Source organism: Cariama cristata, unplaced genomic scaffold, assembly GCF_000690535.1.
Source record: "Cariama cristata isolate BGI_N322 unplaced genomic scaffold, ASM69053v1 scaffold8027, whole genome shotgun sequence".
NCBI classification, from domain to species: Eukaryota; Metazoa; Chordata; class Aves; order Cariamiformes; family Cariamidae; genus Cariama; species Cariama cristata.
This window is the reverse complement of record NW_009626037.1, coordinates 59,249-80,531: the sequence shown is the minus strand read 5'-3', so window position 1 is coordinate 80,531 and position 21,283 is coordinate 59,249. Positions and strand designations below refer to the sequence as shown.

The 21,283-nt window shown below is 38.1% G+C and overlaps 1 protein-coding gene across 1 annotated transcript in view; it reads right to left on the bottom strand.

Annotated features, from left to right (window-relative positions):
• The window catches only part of CPQ (carboxypeptidase Q), a 134,518-nt gene that overhangs the window by 77,100 nt on the left and 36,135 nt on the right, over positions 1 to 21,283 (bottom strand). Inside the window, exon 3 of the mRNA XM_009703855.1 lies at positions 20,036 to 20,243. Within this exon, the coding sequence (XP_009702157.1) occupies positions 20,036 to 20,243 (208 nt within the window). The remainder of the gene's footprint in view (positions 1 to 20,035; positions 20,244 to 21,283) is intronic.

The following is a 21,283-nucleotide window of genomic DNA, read 5'->3' as shown; positions in this document are numbered from 1 at the left end:
TACTACAGACACAATTACAGCTATCTGAACATAACAAAATTAGGAGGGCAATCATATTATTTCTCTAGATGAGAACACAGCTCAGTCTCCTTTTATTATTATTGGACTATAAGTTTAGCGGGTACCAAATATTTCCACAGAGGGTAACTGCATATGGACAACTGTGGATTGCAAGATCTGGATACCTGACGCCAGCATTTTCACTGCCTCCAAAATTCCTCCCTTCTACCAGTGCAGATGGTACCGTTTCAGCAACATGGACTAAAGCCAAAGCAATAAACCCATTTCATTCATTCCTCTAGAACATCTACTCAGCTTCAGACTGTCGGTTCTTATTGCAAGATGCTCAGTGACCTGAACCTAAAAACCAGCAAGGATGACACAAAGCCAGCAGGCAGTGCTGGGACACAGCTGCAGCTGCTGTGGAATAGGAAACAACAGAAGAGTCGAGGTCACAGGTGTTGTCACCACCAACATTCAGCATGATGGAACATTCACATGGTACTGGTTAAAATACAAGTTAACTTCTGTCCCCTTTAATAAGACTGAAAGTTGCCCAAGTTAACAGGACCAGTTTCAGCAAAAATGCATTCTCCCAAAAAAAGAGCCTAAGTGCCTGACACAGTGAATGCAAAGTGGTTTCAGCCTCCACATTTGATTTTAAAGTAGCAATGGGTACAAAGCTTTTTATTATTAACTACTGGAACTAACACAGTATAAACATTTATCATAACAAATAGGCAAATAATGCAGCTCTAAACATCATCGACTAGCACTGTTCAAAACATTTTCTGTTCCAATAAAAATTTACATAAGCTAAAAAATACTCATTGCCAATTGAATTTCCAAAAGACATAATTTTGAATGAATGAACATGGTAATTTCATATAGATACAGTTACAGCTTATGTCTAGATTCAGAGGTGGCATCCATCACATCTTTAAAATCGCAGGTTTTTCTTATCTCCTTCAGCCCTGCTCTTGGGTAAATATCAAATTTTCAAACGTCTTCTCAAGAACACTTTATCCCGTCTAATAAAGCTATATGTTAAGTGTCTAAACCTACTTTGAATCCTACAGGACTCATGCTATTAATATTTTCCAGCTGTAAACACTACAATTTAACTGAACAGTGTCAAAATGCTATTCATTAATATTGATTACATATGTTTCCTTACAAGTTCACTGCGTGTGCAACTGGTCTGGTATTAACTATAAAATGATAAAGACACCTACCTGGTTTAACTCCTGAAATCTCTTTACCAAAGGTCACACAGTTCCTCATAAATTTCACTTGCCACTATATAGCCTATTTAACTAGTTCGATTGAATCTTTCTTAAGTTCATAATCAAAGAATTAATGAATTTTGTAGCTCAACAATGAGAATTCTGAGCTAATAACACTATTTCAGCATGATTTTTAACATACTTTAACAATGTCGAAAGCAACAGTTAATTCCTACTCTCTTTCCTTGAGTCTCCTAAGTAGTTTTACAAGCACAACCTGCTGGAAGTAGTTTTAGGGTGAGAAGTAGTTTCCTCAGTGGTTATTCATAAGGATATTTGCTAATAATTCTGCAGTCTAAAGTTATATTCCATCACAGCTCCTTTCAAGTGCTCATAAAACTGAAAAACAAAAGAAGGATTTTTTCCCTAAAATAGTTCTACTTTCCCACTTCATATCATGGCATCTGTATTTCTGTCACATTGTTTTTAATTCTTTATAAGCAATTTACAGAAGCAGAGCAGTTCCCATGATCAGATTTTTAGACATAGGTACAATCTTTTGCCCCCTGCTTAAGCCCTATATTATACAAACCGCAATCCTATCACCCAATTTTTAAAGCATGATTGTTATCCATTATAAGGCAAAACAGAAAGAAGCCAGTATGGTTCGGATGATAAAGCTCCTGCATGGAGGACACAGTGAAAGCCAAGCCAGATTCTTCTGCCTGTTTTTGCTTATAAAAATATCACACTTAATTAAGGGGCTTTTTTCAATTTTCTGACTGAGCATAATACTGGCAAAAACAAATCAGGCACCAGTCAAAACAAATAATCCCTTTGATTTACTCCTCTGACAACTCTAACTGGTTGAGTGTAATTCACTCTTGAAAGAATTTCGCTCCCCAAATCCCACACTGTGAGCGGCTTTCAGCCCTGTGAACAAAGCGAAGTGGTCTCTGGTTTTCATGGGGAGGCTCGGTGATGTGGAGCACTTTGGCAGGGCTACAAAGGCTCGGCAGAATGGAGGCAGTCTAAACAGATACGGCTGTTTGGTTTCTCTGCCGGAACTGCTGAACACAGAAGTAAACTGTATGAACCCTGTTTGCTCGCTCAGAGTAACACAAAAAGCACAGTTCATGATAAAGTCCGCTTTCTACTGACAAAAACGTGCTCAAAAAAACCCTTAAACAACAAGCATGTACAAATGTTAAGTATCCTGTATATACAAAAGAACTTAGCTGAGATTGCTAAAAGCTTAGAGGAAACGTGATCGGCACAAAGGACACAAATCAAGTCAGGAAATTAAAGCCCAGACTGCCTCTGGTTGGTCTGCCTGGAAAATACAGGTCCACTCTAGATTAGGCACTTAGTAGGAATCTTGAAACACTTGACCTATATCCTTGTCGGAGAAACTTTACACTTTATTTCAGGGAGGAAAAATAAATAAGGATCAAAAGACTCTTTAAAAGCAGCCTGATGTTCCAGGTATGCAACAGTGTGTCATGGAGTAACCTAACTGCTGCTTCCTAAGCATCCACCTCCATTTCCCCAACTTCATGGAGATACTGCCAATGCCATGGACTTCTACAAACTAAAACTGGAGTAGACTGGGTATAACTATACTGATGCAACTGGGTCTTGATGTATCGCCACTTGGCCTCATTCCCCGCACTGGTCAGCTTCAGAGCGTGCAGGTTCAACTTGACCAAGCTGATCCTACAGACTGGCTGTCACAGCATGGCAGGGTGGGCAAGAGCACACTAAGGCAATTCCAGTACTAAAACTGCATTAAAATAGAAAGAAGGGGATGCATTTCTCCAGCAAAATCACTCATGGCATCTTAATAAATCTAGTGCTCCACAATGTTCAAATTCTGTGTGATATTCCAACTCTCCCCCTCCTAAGCCACATAAGATTATTTATTCCATAAAAAAGAGTACATTAGTTTGTGAAGTACAGAAAGCACCATTCAAAATATTTAATTTGTTGTAAAAAACTTTCATTGTTGTTGCACAATCTTTTTAGTAATTTAGTTGCAGCTACAGTGATTCGCTCCAAGTTACTAAACCAGTAATTTATTAATCACTCAGTCTAGTCTAGTAACTGATGCACAAAATGCACTAAATAAAAGTCACAAACTCTTTTTCCTTTGAGCAATTTTCCCTGGATACACAGCAATCCATTTACAGCATGTGGAAATTAGCTAGTGAAAGGATTATAACAATTTCTTTTATCTTTAGAAGAGTTATAGTTCCTGAGTGCAGCATCACTGGGAACCTCTTTCACATACACTTTCGAACAAGACAGTAAATCAAAAGTACCAAATCTACTTTCACTTGCAATATTTTTCATTCTTACAAGACACATCAAATAGCCAAAAACAGTGTCACAGGTTCAAAAGACGTCTCTATATGGTTAAATATCGAAAGTACGTTCAGTTAATATAGAATAATGCAGAAAATACACTGCATGGGTTACCACTGATATAGGTAAGGGAGAAAAAATATGCTCCAACAAATGCCAAGTGAATCTGTTGGATTTAGTCACTGCACCTCATCCTCCATGCAGCCTCTTGAATAAATAGCTGTATAAACCTTAATTAAAATGGAGTTTGCAGATATAATTTTGGTTATTAGATATAATTTAAATAAAAACCTCTACTAAGAAACTCAGCTAGATCAGAATTTCAAGGAAAAGTGAGTTGCTCTTAAGTTATTGCTTTATAAATATGTGCTCTGGTCCATTCCCAACTCTGACAACATTCACTGAATGTCTTCCTGATTAGATCGCCAAGAACAATGTAACTCCATAACCAAGTATGTCAGATATATATTATTTGTGAGTCGCCACACCCAGAAACAAAGCATCTTACGCAGCAAAAATTTTTCCCAAAGTTTTCCGACTTTTCTTGGAATGAGCAGGTTTAAGTGAACAAAAATATTCCTATTTCAGTGCAGAACATGCATTTCCAGCCAAAGATTATTCTCAAAAGTATGCAAGCCAGGCTGTCCAACACAAAACTTTCAGCAACCAAAAAGAGGATTCAGCACATACCACATGGTGGGTTTTTTTAACAAAAATAAATTTAGAAAACAGTTTCCTTGGTACTTAAGATCTCCCTCATCATTGTACCAACACATTCCCATGAATGTAAAAATAGAAATCTCTTCCTCCTAGCCCTCTTCCTGAGACTGTAAATAAAGAAATAACCTTATTCATTCAGAGACATGTTTGGCTGGGACAAGGAAGATGCAAGCAGAAGGGAAAGTTAAAATTCTAATAACTGGATATGAAGTCCAATTTTTTTCCTTGGGAGAATCCACTTCACCATCTGTATTCATTTCCCCTAGCAGTTGTCTCCTACCTGTCCATTGGCAGACAAACTAACTAGAGATTTTGAAGAGGACATTTAAAAATGGACAGTGGAGTCATATAGAGCATTAGAATTAAGGTACTAACATTGGATCTTGATTCTGCATTCAGCAGAAAACTACTGCAGTCAGCAGAACCCTGGGATGGGAGCTCAGCACACAGGCTGCTGCTATTTGGTATTTGCTGAGTCTTTGAAAAGCTGCTTAATTTCCAGCAAAAGAAAGAAAGAAAAAAAAAAAAGTTACAGATCATCATGAGTCATGGATCTGGCCTACTGCATCTTTTGGCAAACTAAGCTTAAGCCAGTGTTTACTAGCATCATGAATATTTGGGCATCTGCAAGGACTACAAAATCCAAGAGAATCCGAAGGCAAAGGAATGACTTCATCCGAGAGTAGGACTTGCACACTTGGACTGGGGACTTGGGTTTCTTTTATTTGACGGGTCCCGCGTGTGAACCCTCACAGGGACGGCTGCTCTGGGCTGTATACCACTATGGACACACATTTCTCTACATGGGGAAATACAAATGCCAGACTACTCCTCCGTGATTTTTATTTCCAAGTCCTTGATCAGTCCAGATGCTACTGGCAGGAAGAAGACAATGTCTCCTCAAATGCTTCTGTAGCCCAGATACGAACTGAGAAAACTTCAGTCAGATGCCATTTTCCTGCTTTTTATCCCGAGTTCACCTACCACCGTATCTACTGGGGGGAGGCCCTAAATTTTTGGCACAGATTTTCACGAGATTGGTGGCCTTTAATCAGGTAGAATCTCCTACTCCCAAAGCATGATCTTTCCCCGCCATTTAAAACATAAAGTAAGGGACTAAAATCTAATTCTAGATTCATCCTTAGCTGTTTTTTTTTTTTTCAAAACTAGATAGATAAAAAATTCTTTATTCATAGCTGTAGCATCAGAGTAGCTCTGGCTATCTATCAATCTCGGTAACAAGTATGTGTTAAACACCCACTGGCAGTGTATCATTCCGCAGGATGAGTATCTGTCCGATACTGTTTCTCTTTTACCCTATTCCAAGGGGAGAAAAACATGTATTGGAATGTCTTCTGAAAAGTTTTGTTTATTTTTGCTGGAGGAACAGTGTTTGCAGATGTACATGGCGCTGCATTTCTATGGCAGAGAAAGTGAGGTCAAAGGAAGCTGCCTTTCTCTGGAACAGAAGGTCAGCGAAAGCCCTTATTTCCTGAGGAATTTAATTCTACAGGCTTGGACCAACTTTGAGAAGTAACATCTCCTACAACACCTTTGTCAGAATGTGGCCCATCATACAAAAGGATCATACCTACTGAGTTTACAGTTTTCATCCTACGTTTTTAGATAGCACAGGTCCATAAAATTAAAGAGCAGTAGAGAAGGATCAATACCTTGAATATGACTAAATAAAATTTAGCAGTATAGGGTACATATCTTCAGCAGAATACAGAAGTACCAAGTTTGAAGATTCTTCAGAATGTCTTTTTGTCCCACCAGAACTCTCCTCTCTCAAGTTCACCTTCATCTAGCTGTTCTTCATTCATGAACTGATCTCATCTATCCACAAGATCAATACAATCTTGGTCATATTACTATAAAATGTGTGGTGAGGAAGAAAGAATATGTAGACTTGTCTCACCCACATGTTATTGGTGCTTGAGTCCATGTTCTCTGGGGTTGTTGAAAAGCAGGAAGAGAGAACTGAATGATAGGAGTTTCATCATCACTCATGGGGCCCGCTTCAGGAAGGACTCAAAGCATTTTACCAGAGAACTCAGGAAGCCATGAATATTTTCTCTCTTTTAACCATTAACATTGCAACACAGGCGGCTCATCTTCTGGCCTGGACACCGACCATGCCAATTCTAGAAGGTTAAATTCTGTCAGACGAGCTTATAGCGGCCTTTCAGTAGTCCCTCTGTGGTTTTGCTTGGGAATCAGAGGTTCAGGACAGAACAGCAGCTGGCACATTCAGTTTCTTTGGAGTTGGTTTAACGTAAAATTATCTGAAAGAGAAACTACTCTCTGAATCCTACTCTCTCCCATTTCCTTTCAACACATAAATCACAAATGCGGTAACAATACTGGTTAGGGGAGGCAACCCTCTGTAGGTCACCTTGAACTCAGAAAGTAGTTACTTCAAATTTGTAATTGAAATAAACATTTCTCACACGGCTAGCAATGCATGGATTACATCAAGTGGTCAACTGAAAAGGAAAAATCTCCTTAGAAACAACCAGTGGCTCCGACGGCCTTCAGTATTTCCCAGGACTTGCCCTTGCAGAGTCAGCACTCCCCAGCCCAAACCAGCAACGCTGAGGAAGGCCCATTCACACCACCTGTGCAGGCACTCAGCAGGCAAATGACAGAGCAGGCACGCAGTTAAACCATCACAAAAATAAATAAGGTTGACAGCAAGAAACTAAATGGGTATTTCAATACAGCTCTTCATTCAAAAATGTGCTCCTGGCCCACAAAATGACAGCTTGTTCATGGCTGAGCTAGAAAGCCAGAGAGGTCATGGTCTTGAGACCTGCACAGCACTTCCTTCCTCTTCCCAAAACTGCAGCCTCCCCACCAGCTGACTCATTTTGTCGACCACCAAAAAGGTTTCCATCATTTGGTACTCTGCAGGCCACAGTGTGAGAATCTGGCTGTACCCCACAGCTAAACAATTCTTCCTGCACTTAATTTCAACCAAACGGGAGGAGGAGGAAAGACTATCCACACCACTTCAAAAAGGAACTTCAGTAAGCCAGATGGTGTGGATTACATCTGGGGGAAGGCTGCTGGTTTACAGTGATAAGATGTGAGGGGAAGGGAGCTAGAAATTTGGCATCCCCACCGAAGCAAACCTAGCACTGCAGTGCATTACCTGTTGTGTGGGTAGTGTTCAAGTGGTGAAGGTTGTACCTCCAGGTCCAAGACTGAAACAGGTGGTCACATCATGGTATCTCGAATTCACATTTGCTTTGTTTTTGTAAATTTGTGATAGGTAGGTTACCTCCGAAGTGTTTTTATTCATCACGATTAATTATTTTTGTTCCATTTATTATGCATGTGAAAAAGTGATGTAGAATTATTTCATTCCTTTGCTCACAGTTTGAGTCAATTTTGCTCTCTATCTACACTACCATTTTTCCTTCATTTTTATTCTTTCCACAAAGCACTAAAACAAAGGGTGTAAAAAAACTCTGAAAAAAAGGCTAGTTACTTTCAGATCCCTCTGCCAAGGTTCAAAGAAGATTGTGATAAATATTTTAGATTTATCATTTTCTAAAATATTGATCTTATGTACTGATACACATAGCCAACCAATTCCAACTTCACCTGCAGAACAAAATCATTAAATATCCACGTTTGTTAAACCTGTACCAGAAAATAATTTTATTTTCCTCTAGAGGCAAAGGTTTGATTAAACCTGAGATATTGCAGAGAAAATGAAGACAGCTATGAAAAAATGGAAGTTCTTCACAGGACTGTCTAGAGAACCTTAGATAAACTAAGGTTTCTTAATTACTAATTCAGTAGGTCAGCTTTAGAGCAATTGCACAGCATTATGCTAATTGTTTCAGATAAATCATTTCTGTGGACTATCATCTGACAGAGTTTATAAATGTAGTTGTTTCACCAAGGAAGAGGGGGACAAAGGTGTCTTATTCTACACCATAAGAGATGGATGCTTTGAATTACATCATGAGAAAGACACCATATTACCTACTGTCGGTACCCTCATACCTCAGGTCAGTGTTGCATCCATGCAGTAACGTGTTGTATTTATTCAACACAGTGCGGACAATCCCTTGATCTCTGGTTCTGCCTGGTTCAACATCCCAGTTTTAAATTGGTATTAGCAATTATGATCCACATTACAATTAAATATGTGGTTTCAGATAAGGGAAAAGAAAAAAAAAATCAGTTCTCTGCTTCAAAGATTCAACAAGAGATTTTAAAGTGCTCAAAGAAGCAAAATGAAGTTACTGAAAATATGCTAGTATCTTTTTGCACCACCCTGAGAGAAGAAATCCTTATCTATTCCTAAAAGACACACATTTAAATGAAAATGCAATTATAGACAAAGAAGATTCTTTCAAACCATTAAAACTGTATTTACAGCAATTTAAACAGTTTCAATGCCACTAGATTTAAACAGCTAAAATTACTGCAAGCTAGCTGCTCTTTCCTCAACTTCTTAGTGGCTTTCAAAGATCATCTTAATTAAATGCACTAAGTGATTCTCAGTTAAGCAGGGAAAGGTTTGGTTGGAATTTTTTGTTGTTTTTCTTTTAAACATACACAGCCTTTCCCAATTAGGGAAAAGTTTCCTATCAGAAAACAAAAAAGAAATTTCTTTGTGTTTTCAACACAAACTTAGATTCCTTTATCCTTTAACAAAATTGAATTTAGCAGCAAGTCAATCAATAATTTGACAGGCATGCAAACTATGTATTTTCCCACCTATATATTATTGGCTGGATCTTAAATAGCTAACATTCATGCTATGTGATATTGCAGAATCCTATGCTGAAAGGTCACTAGAAGAGCTTTAAATGGGCTACACAGACAATTAGAAAAACAAAACCATCACTTTAGTGCAGAGACTTTTGAAACAAACTGCAGCCATTACAGCATGCCAAACGATCAGATGCTCTCTCAGGAGACGGAGCTTTTTACACTCATGAAAGATTGTCTAGATGCCTCCACTCATCTATGTACAAACATGTTCTTCAAGTGTGACCCTTCAACCTCTCAACTTGTGGATCTGTCTAACACATGCTTGCTCACAGGGCAGGACAGCTCTTCCAAGGAAAAGCGGCATGCCATCTCACTAGTTTTATGCCACAATTTGTACCACGCCTGCTAAGTCCCAAGTACCTTACAACTGTTCTCAACAAATACTCAGCAAGGACCCTGTATAAGCCACCCTGCCAGAGGCACATTGTACACTCAATTTCTGCTTCCTAAAGGAAAGTAGATCACATTTCATCCTGATGAGTATTGATGATTCCTATGAATTTGACAAGATTATTCTGAATTGTTGTTTTCTCCTCCAGAGTATTTAGTACTTTATCTTCGTGATCCTGGCAACACTTGCAATCACACCATTCGTTCCCTCACCCTGGTCCAGTCACCACCTGCTTCAGAAGGTCACACTGAAGTGCGACTGTGAACATTCCCCGAGTTCTTCTTAATTCACAGAAAAACCTGTTGCAGATAAATGAAAATGGAAGTAATTTCAGTGTTAACCATCACAGACTTTGTGCAACAAATAATCTCAAGCATTCTGAAAGGCTTGCTGGGTATTTTGCAATGGCAGCGAGGGCTGTTACATTGATCTCTAGCAGGAAATTGTGTGCGTAACAAAGTCCACGGATAAAAAAAAATATAAAGCTTATATATTTTCATATAATCTAGAATATTATCCTTATCAATTTTGCTGAAATTTAACCAACCTATCAAAGCCAGCTTATTTATATTTCTTTATACTTAGCTGTATCTCTTTGCTGAAACCCAGTATTTAAATTTGTCTAGGCAATTTTAAATTAAACTACCAAATTAATCAATGAAAAAGTAAATGCACCATACTTAGTGGGTAAGGGTGCAATGCAATTATTTTGTCGAACTTATTTGAAGGTTGGAAACTCTAACGAATGAGAAAAAAAAGCATTAGACTTGGGCTTGCTATAAATAGGCTTATTAACTATAGTTTATTTATATGTACAGCTGCAGTCTTCCAGAAAGACTTGCAGAATAACTTGCAGAACGTGTTAAGAGACAGTCAAATAAGTATCATCTGAACATCAATTCCAGCTAAGTGAACAGATCCCTGGAGCACTTTAGCTTATAAACTGAGGTCAGTGGACTTCAGGCAGAAGTGGAGAACATAAATCCAAGACCTCAGGTTTACAATGCCAAGAAATAAACTCATACAAGCAGAACAGACCACGAGTTGTAGTATCTGCTTGTAAGATAAGACAGAGAGGAACATACTTGTCAACAGTTCAAGATCTTGTTTTTCCTTTCCTTCACAAAGAATAATGTGATCTCAGGTCCTCTTCCTGATTATTTGAAAGAGGAAAAAAGAGGATGGACATCACGTTTTAGAGCTCAGTAATCGCTCTCCTGGCAAGAAGCTGGATCACAGACATTTCCCATTTGGTATGGTAGAATATGCTCTACTCTGCTGAGCAGCATGCCACAGAAGGTGGTGTCCTAAAACTATCGTGTGTATATATATATATATATATAGCTTACAGCAACAAATTCCATTACAGTGAAGGAATAATATTTCTTGAAATACCTTCTCCCACAAGCATCACATTAAACTTGGCACACAGAGAGGACAAGAAAAATCTTTGTCCCGTTGACATCACTAAAAGCAGAAACTAAGCACAATGATCATTAGATCAGGCACACAATTAAAAAATAAAGCCCAGAATTTTAAGTGATACAAAAGTACTGAGACAGCATTAATATCCTTCCTCGATGAGTTGAAATATTTAAAATACATGGAAAATCCTACTTCTATTTGCTTATATGCCCTCTAGGAAAAAACACTGATTTGGTGCAATTTCTAAAGCAGTATGGTTTACAGACTATTTCATCTTACATCATGATATTATTCCATTCTCCGCCCTCTATATGATAATGTATGTATGATTAGATGAAATGGGACATTGCGGGGTGGGAGGTTCTGAGTAATTTATACCAGGACATTGTACACTGTTCTTGAGACTAATATTTCACAATGATGGCTGTAAATTCAAACACTGTGATAGAAATCAGATGTCAAGGGACTATGTAACTACCAGAAGAATATGCATTTTAGTTTATTTTTGTTCAAATTAGTAAACCAGCCTATGGAATAAAGGACAGAATAAAAACTAGTGGGAAACGCAAATGTAGACTGTGAGGAACATACTTTTCAGCATGTATAAAGAAGCAAACCTACAGAACCTGTAGTACAAAATACATTTTCTGTTAAAGACCCTGTAACATGTCCTTTTTTTTTTCTTTACAACTTCAATAAGAAGAAATGGGATCTCAGTCCTAAACATAAACCAGTTTATTTTTCTGACAAGTACTATTGAAAAGAGTCAACCATGTAATTCAGGAATGTGTCCAAAACTTCCATTTACTTGTTACAATGAATTAGAATTATATTTGTGCACAATGAAATTCTAGATAACTTACATATTACATCATGATATATTGTTGGTATAAGAACTGATAATACTTGAGAAACTCTATGAACAAAACTCATGCTTTCATTTAATTAAGATTTATGCCTGCCAGCCTCACAAGATCTTTAACATTTTATGAACAATTATTTTGAACAACTTTTACTGGTATAATGTGCTTTACGGTGTATTTTGCTTTGCCAAACCATAATAAATACTTTTGCATCATTGTGACTTCATTTACGTGGCAAAGTGCATGGCCTTTAAGGTCTCAGAAGCCTAGGGGACTCCTTCTAGGCCAATGAAACTGTATAAAAAACTATGAGACAACGGTATAAAAGAAGAAAGAACAAATAATATCAACATTTTGAAGCATGTACTAACAAAGCAAACCAAAGTCTTGAGACTAATTCTCTTAAAGACCACGCCAACTGTGGTCACCTTATCGTTTTCACCATCTCTCCCCACTCGTAGTTCTCACAAAGCAGCAACGCGATGCCTGAAAGCTTAACTAGTTACCCACAATTCTGCAGCTGGCTTAGTGTTTCTCAAGAACACTGTCTCTCTACCCACCAAAATGACGAACTCTGCTAGGTACACTGCTACATCCTTGCGTAACCGTCTCTCTCAGCTGCTTACAATAATTTTCCCTGGATACTCAGGGAAAATTCTCCACTGTTTCTTACAATAACACCTCTACTGTCAGTATCTCAGTGTGATTAAGCAGACCAAGTTCTTTCCTCCTTTCACCTCAGCCCCAATCTGACCATTTCACATTTCACTGCTTTTAGCATTTCCCCTCCACTCCATTAACAATGTTAGCTCTGTCCATCATCTAAAATCTCACTGTCAGGTCTTCCTCCACATTGATCCCATCTGTGGGAACCTCTGAATATGTGTCAAACAGCCCTCTACAACCAACCCACATGCTCTTAGACATGCAGTTTTCCTTGAATGGAAAATATGCATTTTTTTAGCACTGTACTCACCACTAGGACAAGAACTATCTTGGTAGTCCTCCTTCTGCTGTACAAGGTCAAGCATATAGTCTGCACCTAACACACACAAACATACTACTACAGCTATTTCACTACTTCTGTAGTGAACAGTTGTTTTTAAACTAATCCTTGGTGCTTGGCACTAGCGTTTCTGGCACCTACTTATTCATTAATGAAAAGTACGATATAGTTTCTTTCTTCCTTCCTCCTCAATACTGTGGTTTCTTACTTCATGCCTCAGGCAAGTATCACATCTGCCAAACCCAGAACTACCCTTTAGATACTTTTGTGTATCAGAATGCAAGAAGGCTGCAGTGTAATTTTAGAAAATAACTTTTTCAATGTGGAGAAAAAAAGCTTTCACAATCATTCTGTAAACCCTATGTGTATTTGTAAATTATTACCGAAATAAAATCCAACAGTAATTCTTTAAACTGCTGTGTGGGAGTAGAGACAAAGGAATGGGTGGGAAGAAAAAATATTACAGTGTATGCGCTTATCCTCCTATCATCAAAAGGACTACAAAACTGCATGCTCAGATAAATTTGCTGGCCAACAGAATAAGCACCCTAAATGTTACTTTTTAATTTCTAGTCTCACAATTTCGTTGATTGCAGTTTAGGAAGTAGAGGATTTGAAACTCAACCAAATGCTCTGGACAGCAGTGCATAGAGCAAAGTTCTAGCAAGTAGCTTTGAGCAGATACCAGCCTGGATTCAAAGAAAGAAAGGGGCTGCGGTAGGCAGCCAACTGTCATGTATATGGTGATATCGATGCCCAAGCTCAGGTGGAAGGCAGAAAGCACCCTGTCTGAGCTTACATCAAGAGAATTCAAATGGCTCATGTATAGCAGGGTGACAGCAGCACTCAATTCCTCCAAACTCCACTTGTCTCTAGTGAGGAAGGTCATCTAGACGGCCTCATCCCTTGTCACTGTCACCCTGATGCTGCAGTACCCTAGGATATAACCAGTTGCATGCCAGTGAGTTGAGTTAGCACACTCTGAGAAGGTCCTGCTCCCTGTGGAGACCAGGTGTCAATGGTAACTAAAGCTAATACATTTTTTCTTCATATTGCAATAGCTCGTATGCAGTGACAGCTACTGTGCCTCAGCTGGCAAGAGGAAGATCCTTTCAAAGAGCTGCTGGCTTGCCCGCACCTGGTGGGGCACATCCCTTGGTTCTGCTCTGCCATCACCACGCTGAGACACACAGCAACTTCAGGGATCTCCAAGACCAGCAGAGACTGCTACCACCTCAGCCCTCGCCCCAATCTCAGCTGCCCAGTTACACATATTGTCTAGTCATTTTGAAAATATCTGAACGTTATAAAGGTCACATTACACTGGTGAACCTGACCTGATACCTTCCAGCAAAATTAGATCAAGAAAATAATTTTAAAAAAGAACTGAGTTGTTTTGAATCTTTCTTCCACATATACACATCCACTTGTTCCGCCGATATTTCAGACATACATTCTAAGTAGTACAATACTTTTTAAATGTTGTCCCTTAACAACATCAGCCACGTATGTACAAATGACTTTTAAGATGTATTTGTTGCATATCCAGATACTGAGGTTTCCAAAAATAATGTCTACTTTAGGGCGCATCGGTCATTCAGAGTCAGAAGGCAAACTATTGCCAAGTTTCCCCTAGCAGAATTAAATGCTTTCAGTCAGCTCTTGGGTTTTAAACGGGCAATTCATTTTTTAGAAGATTTGCCAGGCTTTACACCACAGAATTTAGCATGCATTTTAGTCTTAAAATTTGGTAGGCCTTCTGGCAGTTAGAAAAGAAAAAAAATTTTTTAAATGGTCAAGTTAGTTATAAAAAAAAATTTTCCTCCATGTCAGTTTCATATTAATTTGTCTGTTTTCATCACAAGACCTCTGTTTAAGAACAAATGACAGCAATATTGCCACTCTCACGAGGCACACTATTAAAAACAACCCCCTCAATTAATAGTACAAAGTCCTATGACTAATAAAACACACACACAGGGTACTACTTCTTTCAGCAAATATTGATACAAAAACTTCAAAGAAAATACATTTCCCAACAATGCCAATGTTCCTTCTTCACCCTTTCTCTTGTTTCTTTTTCACCATTGCTCTTTCTTCTTCTTCTTTCCCATCAGTTCACTATCATGAAGTAATGGACTTGCACTCTCAAAACCCAGTTTCCATAATCATCTCTTAAATTCTTTTAAATTCTTTTAAATTCTTTTAAATTCTAGCAGCAACAGGCATCAGCTTACAGTCACAGGAGAGATGCTCACAGAAGTGCACTTACAAACCCTTCAACATTTTAGAATGAATAGCAAAACAATCCACATGGAGAAAATGTGATAATGGAGCCATAATGTGATGGCACCAGGCTCTTAAAATATTCCTACTCAAAGCTCTATTGTATGCATGATTTAGTTTGAGCATAGGGATATCTGGAAGCCACATGAAAGGGCTAATGGATAGACATTTTGTTAACATATGTAGAACTGATGCCAGGCCATAAAACAACATAGTACTGAGTATTACACATCTTCAGAGAAGTCTTTTTTTTTTTTCCTTCCCTGGGGTTGGGTTGTTTTTTTTTTTTTGGTCTACAAATTATTTCCTCCCTTATGTGCATGAATGCCTAACAGGCTCAGAAGTCTGGACAATTTTCATGTTCTCTTGTTCCCTGGAGTTTTGCCCAGTATCACAAATTCTGAGAGGCCTGATTTTTGAAATAGGGAAAGGAAGAAGAATAAAAAAGTAAATAAGCTGCTATTTCCTTTGTAGAACACGTTCTGTTACATCAATCATGGATTGGTAAAGAACTTCACAATCTATTACCTTAGCATCTCTGTTTCTCAGGTCATCCCTAGAACTGCTACTTTCAAAGTGCTATCCAAACTTGGCTCAGGGCTACAGTAAATGCTCCAATGGTCTTTTATGCCCGTGGTGTTCAAAACAGAGCTACTTTTCAAACGGTATATTTTGTAGATATGGCACTCCATAGAAACAGGAGGCAAAAAAGCCATGTAGAGTGAATTCCTGGAACAGTTCTTCAAGATTCCAAACAAGCCACTTACAAGCTCCTCTGTTTCTGTTCTACAGCATTTATGCTAGATCACAGAATAATGAGCAACCGTTAAATTTATGTACTTTGTAGAGTAATTAGGAAACAGTTTTCCCATCACTTAGTAACTGTAAGATAACTAAAACAGCACTGCACACCAAGAAGCACACAATACAGAAAGACACTGGAAGTCAGGATTATAGAAGAGTTATATCTTTATCCACTTTGATACCTTTTCAGTTAATCAAGTATTTTGTGGTTCCATGTTTGGCACATTAGGTACATTGAAGCCAGACTAACAAGAAACAGCTACTATTTATAGCATTTCCCCAGAGATGGGAACAGTTGCTTCTACACTTTAAGACCAATCATGTTACAGCTGTATTAAAATGAGAAGACAAACATGTTTTACTGCCAGCTCTGCCTGAATTTCAAATGAAAACCACATTAGTTAACTTGTGAATTTCTCAGTCAGTCAGCCTCCAGTGTCTACTTACATAGTTTAAATAAAACATCTCACCAATACACAATACAGTACAAAGGATGCTAACAGCATGGTCCCAGGTTCAACAGCGTGCTTCAAAAACTCCTTCTCCAAGATAAAAGTCAGGAATGGACTGCAAGTGTCTCCAACCTGCAATAGTCTGGACCTCAGCAGGTTCTGCTACCACACCTTTCTCATTTCACAAACTCTTTGGCCCAATTGTCAGCAGTTACACAGGCTTAAATATGTGAAGTCCCACAACTCACAAGTTTTCCGCTCCCGCTGCTGTCCTAAACAGCGTGAGAATGGGATCCCAAGCTCAGAAAGGCTGCCAGGGCGTAAAGTCATAGCATGTTTGGTCCCACTGCCTCCAATCTGTTTATAGGAAGAAAAGCTTGATCTTGAGCTCATTATCTCATAGGCACAGGCTCACCTCCTTTGGGCACCTACGGGTATTCAGGCCTCAGCAGCACTAAACAAGGACCTAGGGACTGACAGCGAGGGTGGTGGATGTCTCTGCTCAGAGCATGCACGGTCATGCCCACTCTGACATTAGCAAGGGTCCTGTGTGGGGAGAGCAGCCCTTCCCTAACTTAATACAAAAGATAATACAAAGATGAACAGAACAGAGACATTGGTGAGACACTGAACTTTACTGACAGCATGACAAAACCCATTTCCTTTTTCAGTTCAGATGCTTTCTATGCCACCTGGAAACTTGGTAATGCAAAACTGCAACTTACAGTAGGTTTCAATGTACTTTTTTGTTAGGTGGAGCAATTGATGCTAAAGCATTTGCTTACTGCTACTGTCTGGCCAAACAGAAAGGATAAAGCAGAACAGAAACCTGAACTATCAATGGTTTAACTTTTCAAAAGTACCTGTGTGCCTTGGTTGCAGAGCTGCCTTAAAAAGCAACAGGACATCTGCACCCACATCACATCATCGCTTCTGAAGACGAATGCATCTCTGAGAGCTTGATGCTTCACAAAGCAGTAATTTCATTTCTTTACTACTTTAAGTTATTCAGAAACGTAAAGGTGTTGAAGTTAAGCATAGGTGCCTAAACAAAGGTTTGCAAATTTGACAATTCTGAGTATCAATTTTGATGACATCAGACGTTTCTTGCAACAGCAAAACAAAGCACGCATTACAAGACTTTAAGACTAAGTCTAAAATACAGCAAACTTTTAGGAAAATATGTCAGAAGTATTTCAACTACTTTTTTTCTATTTTCCTTAACATTTTTCTAGTTTAATGTTTTTCCCCCTCAATTGCTATATGCAAGAATCCACAGAAAACACTTGGAAAAATGACTTAAAAAGAAGGAACTGAACTGGATATGCTGCAAGAGTGGTCAAATAAAGCAAAACCAAACTAAACAAAAAAAACCCTGAAAAATCAATAAAATGTTTTCTCCTTTAAAGGATTTTAATAATAACATTCAACATTGCCTTTAACAGATAAAATTATCAGACAAATATTATTTCGGTTCTTGGTGATTATTTTTAACAAGCATACTAAAATTTCAAAGGAGGAATTAATGAATTATTTATAAATGAAGCAGTATATTGAATTCTTGTCAATATATAGATGAACACAAACATGCCTAATGTGCAGTTATATCTCGAACTGTGTCACTTTTCATCAGACTTCTTCCATATCCTACAGTGAGCCTCTTTTTCAATTAAGTTCCCGTTTTTTAAGTTATAATTTGCTGCAATACCTGTGACCACTTATGTTGTGCAGGCTTCAGCCTAATTTCAAACTGTTTTGCCTTAGACCTTTGTAAGAGCAATACCACCCGCTGCTGATTTCTCACCCAGAGTTCAGAGAACCAGATTTGCTTTTGTTTCAATTCAAAACTTAAATTGAAATTTTGGCCCATGGAAATGGCACCTTTCTATTCCCCTGGATTTGTACTGCATTTTGAAATACTTTGGCACAAAAGGTATTGTAAGATTTTGGGTTTGCAATGTATTTTATTGCCTAAATAGCTCGATGTTTCCCATTTTTACCAGAGTAACGCAGTGGAATGAGCATGGTGAAGCACCCATTAAGGCTCCAAGAGGAACTGAATACTAAAAAACCTAAACATTCACTTGTTTTATTTTTCTGTTTCTTGGTTACATTTTCAAAGTGTGTCCACTACCACTCCCATTAACATCAGCAGGGGGCTTGTAAATAAGTCTTTACCCAGGGTTTCAAAAAACTGAGTTTCTCAGTGGAAGAAATGAAGAGATCCCGATCCATTTCATTACTTAAAGAAACAGAGCAGGACAGGAAAGAGAAAACCAAGGACAGGCAAGCACCTTAACACATCTTTGAAAGTTACATTTGGACACTTCATAACCTGAATTGAAATGTCAAATTTTGAAATACACCAAACATAATTCAGGAAAGATAGCCTATTAGCTGGTTAAAAGCATGGCTAAAAATTCAGACGACATAAAATTAAATTAACTGTACCCTAATTTAGAAGTTAGGGCATTGTCTTTAACTTGATAAATACATGTTTCATGAAGCTAGACTCATAGGTAATGGTATGTAAACCAATCAGCCATGAGGGTAGTTACTTTTTCCCTGCCCAGCGATCAAGCTTCTGAAACCATACATTCATGCTAACGTGGAGGATCTCTCAACATCGCAAGCCAGATCTACAGAACTACCATCTCAGAAAAGATAAAATCTTGTAAGGGCTATGCCTGGACTAAAGGACAGAGATAGTCAGTCCTATTTTCCATTGAAGTTAGAAAACTACAATGTTTAAAAAAGAATCACGGCTCAGTAGATGTACTCTAGCAGCAATTTCTAGTGATGTTGTAATTCAGGTTGCATCAGCATTTTCACAATAAACCATACTGCCAGAAAAATCATTCCATGTTGTAAGCTGACATAGAAGATCTCATACCAGGCACAAATCCTTCAGCACCACGAATTTAGTTTGTATGATTTTTGGCTAAGAAATTGGAAGAAAAGAGAAAGCAAGAAGAAAAGTCTTCAAATGGAAACCAACAATTTAGGATGAACTACAGTTCAAACAAAATTTGTAGATACTTTTTAGCACAGATGGTTTATCCCTCCAAACTAACTCCTGCTAAACACAGCAATGATTTGCACAAGAAAAAACATCTTCAAAGAAGTTAAACTGACATCCTGCATTCACTTTTACATTTGAGGAAAAACTCAGGCAAACAATTTTATTTCTGGACAGCAGAACCTGGCTTATTTGCCTGATCAAGGAACCACTTGAAGATCATTAACAGAAGAAGATGCAAACCCCAAGCACAAATCATTATGTCAACCTTAACTTACTATTTGTTATTTAAAACAATAACTGTATTCGTTACAGTGCTAAGATTTCACTTCTGCTTACATACATGCTTCTTACATCTACACAGATGGCACCATTTAAAGTTAGCTTTAAGCCGGCGAAACAAAAAGGAGGAGGTTAAATTGTGTACAGTTTAGTTGAATTCCCTGTTCTCAGAACACAGTAATTCTTACAGTTTTCTAAACTATATCCTACTACATTAGAGCTGAGCCTAGTGGTTTCAAACCTGCTACCTGAAAAAGACCAAAAAGCCAAGATGCCTGAAATGTAAAAGAGTAGGTGAATAAGGGTTACTCATTTAAGGGATTTCTTAGGAAGGGCTGTTCTTTGGGTTTTCATATTTTTAAAGAACAAAATAAGTTTCTTCTTGTATATTCTCACTCACTTGCTCTGGGTACTTGCTTCCAACTATCTCCGCCACGATGTTAAAGGAAGGAGAGTCTGGGTAGGTCTTAGCCCCCATCTTCAGGTGCACAACGATCTTAGTGCCCCAGAAAGACATTCGTGACATCATTTCAGCATCTTCCACAGAGATGCAAGCAGTGGGAATCCGGGGCACATCAGGCTGGTAATTCTGCCACCCAGTATGTGGGCTGTGAAAAGAAAATAAAAACAGTTTTAACAACTTAGCTCCATAAGTTATTATTACAGAATTATTAAAAAGAATACTTTAACTACCATCCCTAGCAGACTCTCAAAAAGGATTTATTTACTATTTTTAAAGAAACTTTTCGATAAAATACATGAAGTGTTTTTATACTAATCAGAATATCTGACTGTTACTATTCTATATGTCTGGAAAGCTATTCTGTGTCAGCTCTAGGTCATTGCTGTGCTTTGACATTACAGTAGTAAATGCTCTGATACCACACTTCCTTCACTGCTTTATCGGGAAGAAAAGCAATGACAAACCAGTAGGTGAACAGTTCATAAGAAGTGCATTTTTTCCCCTGTGACAGGTAATGAAATTAAAATTCACTACTTCAACTATTTCAACATCAGACTGGAGATTTATTTTGAAGGGCACTAATATGAGAGACTTCAGGAAAAATAAGACAATGAGACCATAAAAACAATGCATATTTATTTGTTCTCAGTACACTTGAGACTTCAACCACTACTTGTAGACAAAAGAGAACTAAAAAAACCCCAAAAAACCCAAAAATTAACTTTACACAAATTATGCAAAGAAGAAATAAAAATATGCACCACTAGACGTAAGGTTCAGTGTCGTCCATTTAGGAATAGCTATGCCTTGTGGAAATAAAAAAAGGGGAAAAAAAAATCACAAAGTTCCTCTGACATTCACAGTGTGATATAGTGACTCTTTATTTCCTCTTAGAAAGCTGCAGATGGTTTCATGACTATTATTTCCCTTCCAGAGGCTCCTTCTACCACCGCTGCATGCAGAGCTAACTGACGTGAGTGATTCTACATTTGACATCACAGGATCGCTAAAAGATAATGGAGAAGTTCCTTCAATGTTTTTTCTCATTTTCTGTTGACTTGCAGAAGTACTGAGCATTATAGCTGCAGCTGAAGTCAATGCTTTTAAAGTGAAGTTGTATATAAAACCAGATACAGCAGAAAAAACCACATGTGGGAAAAAAGAGAAATCAGGATCTAGATGTAT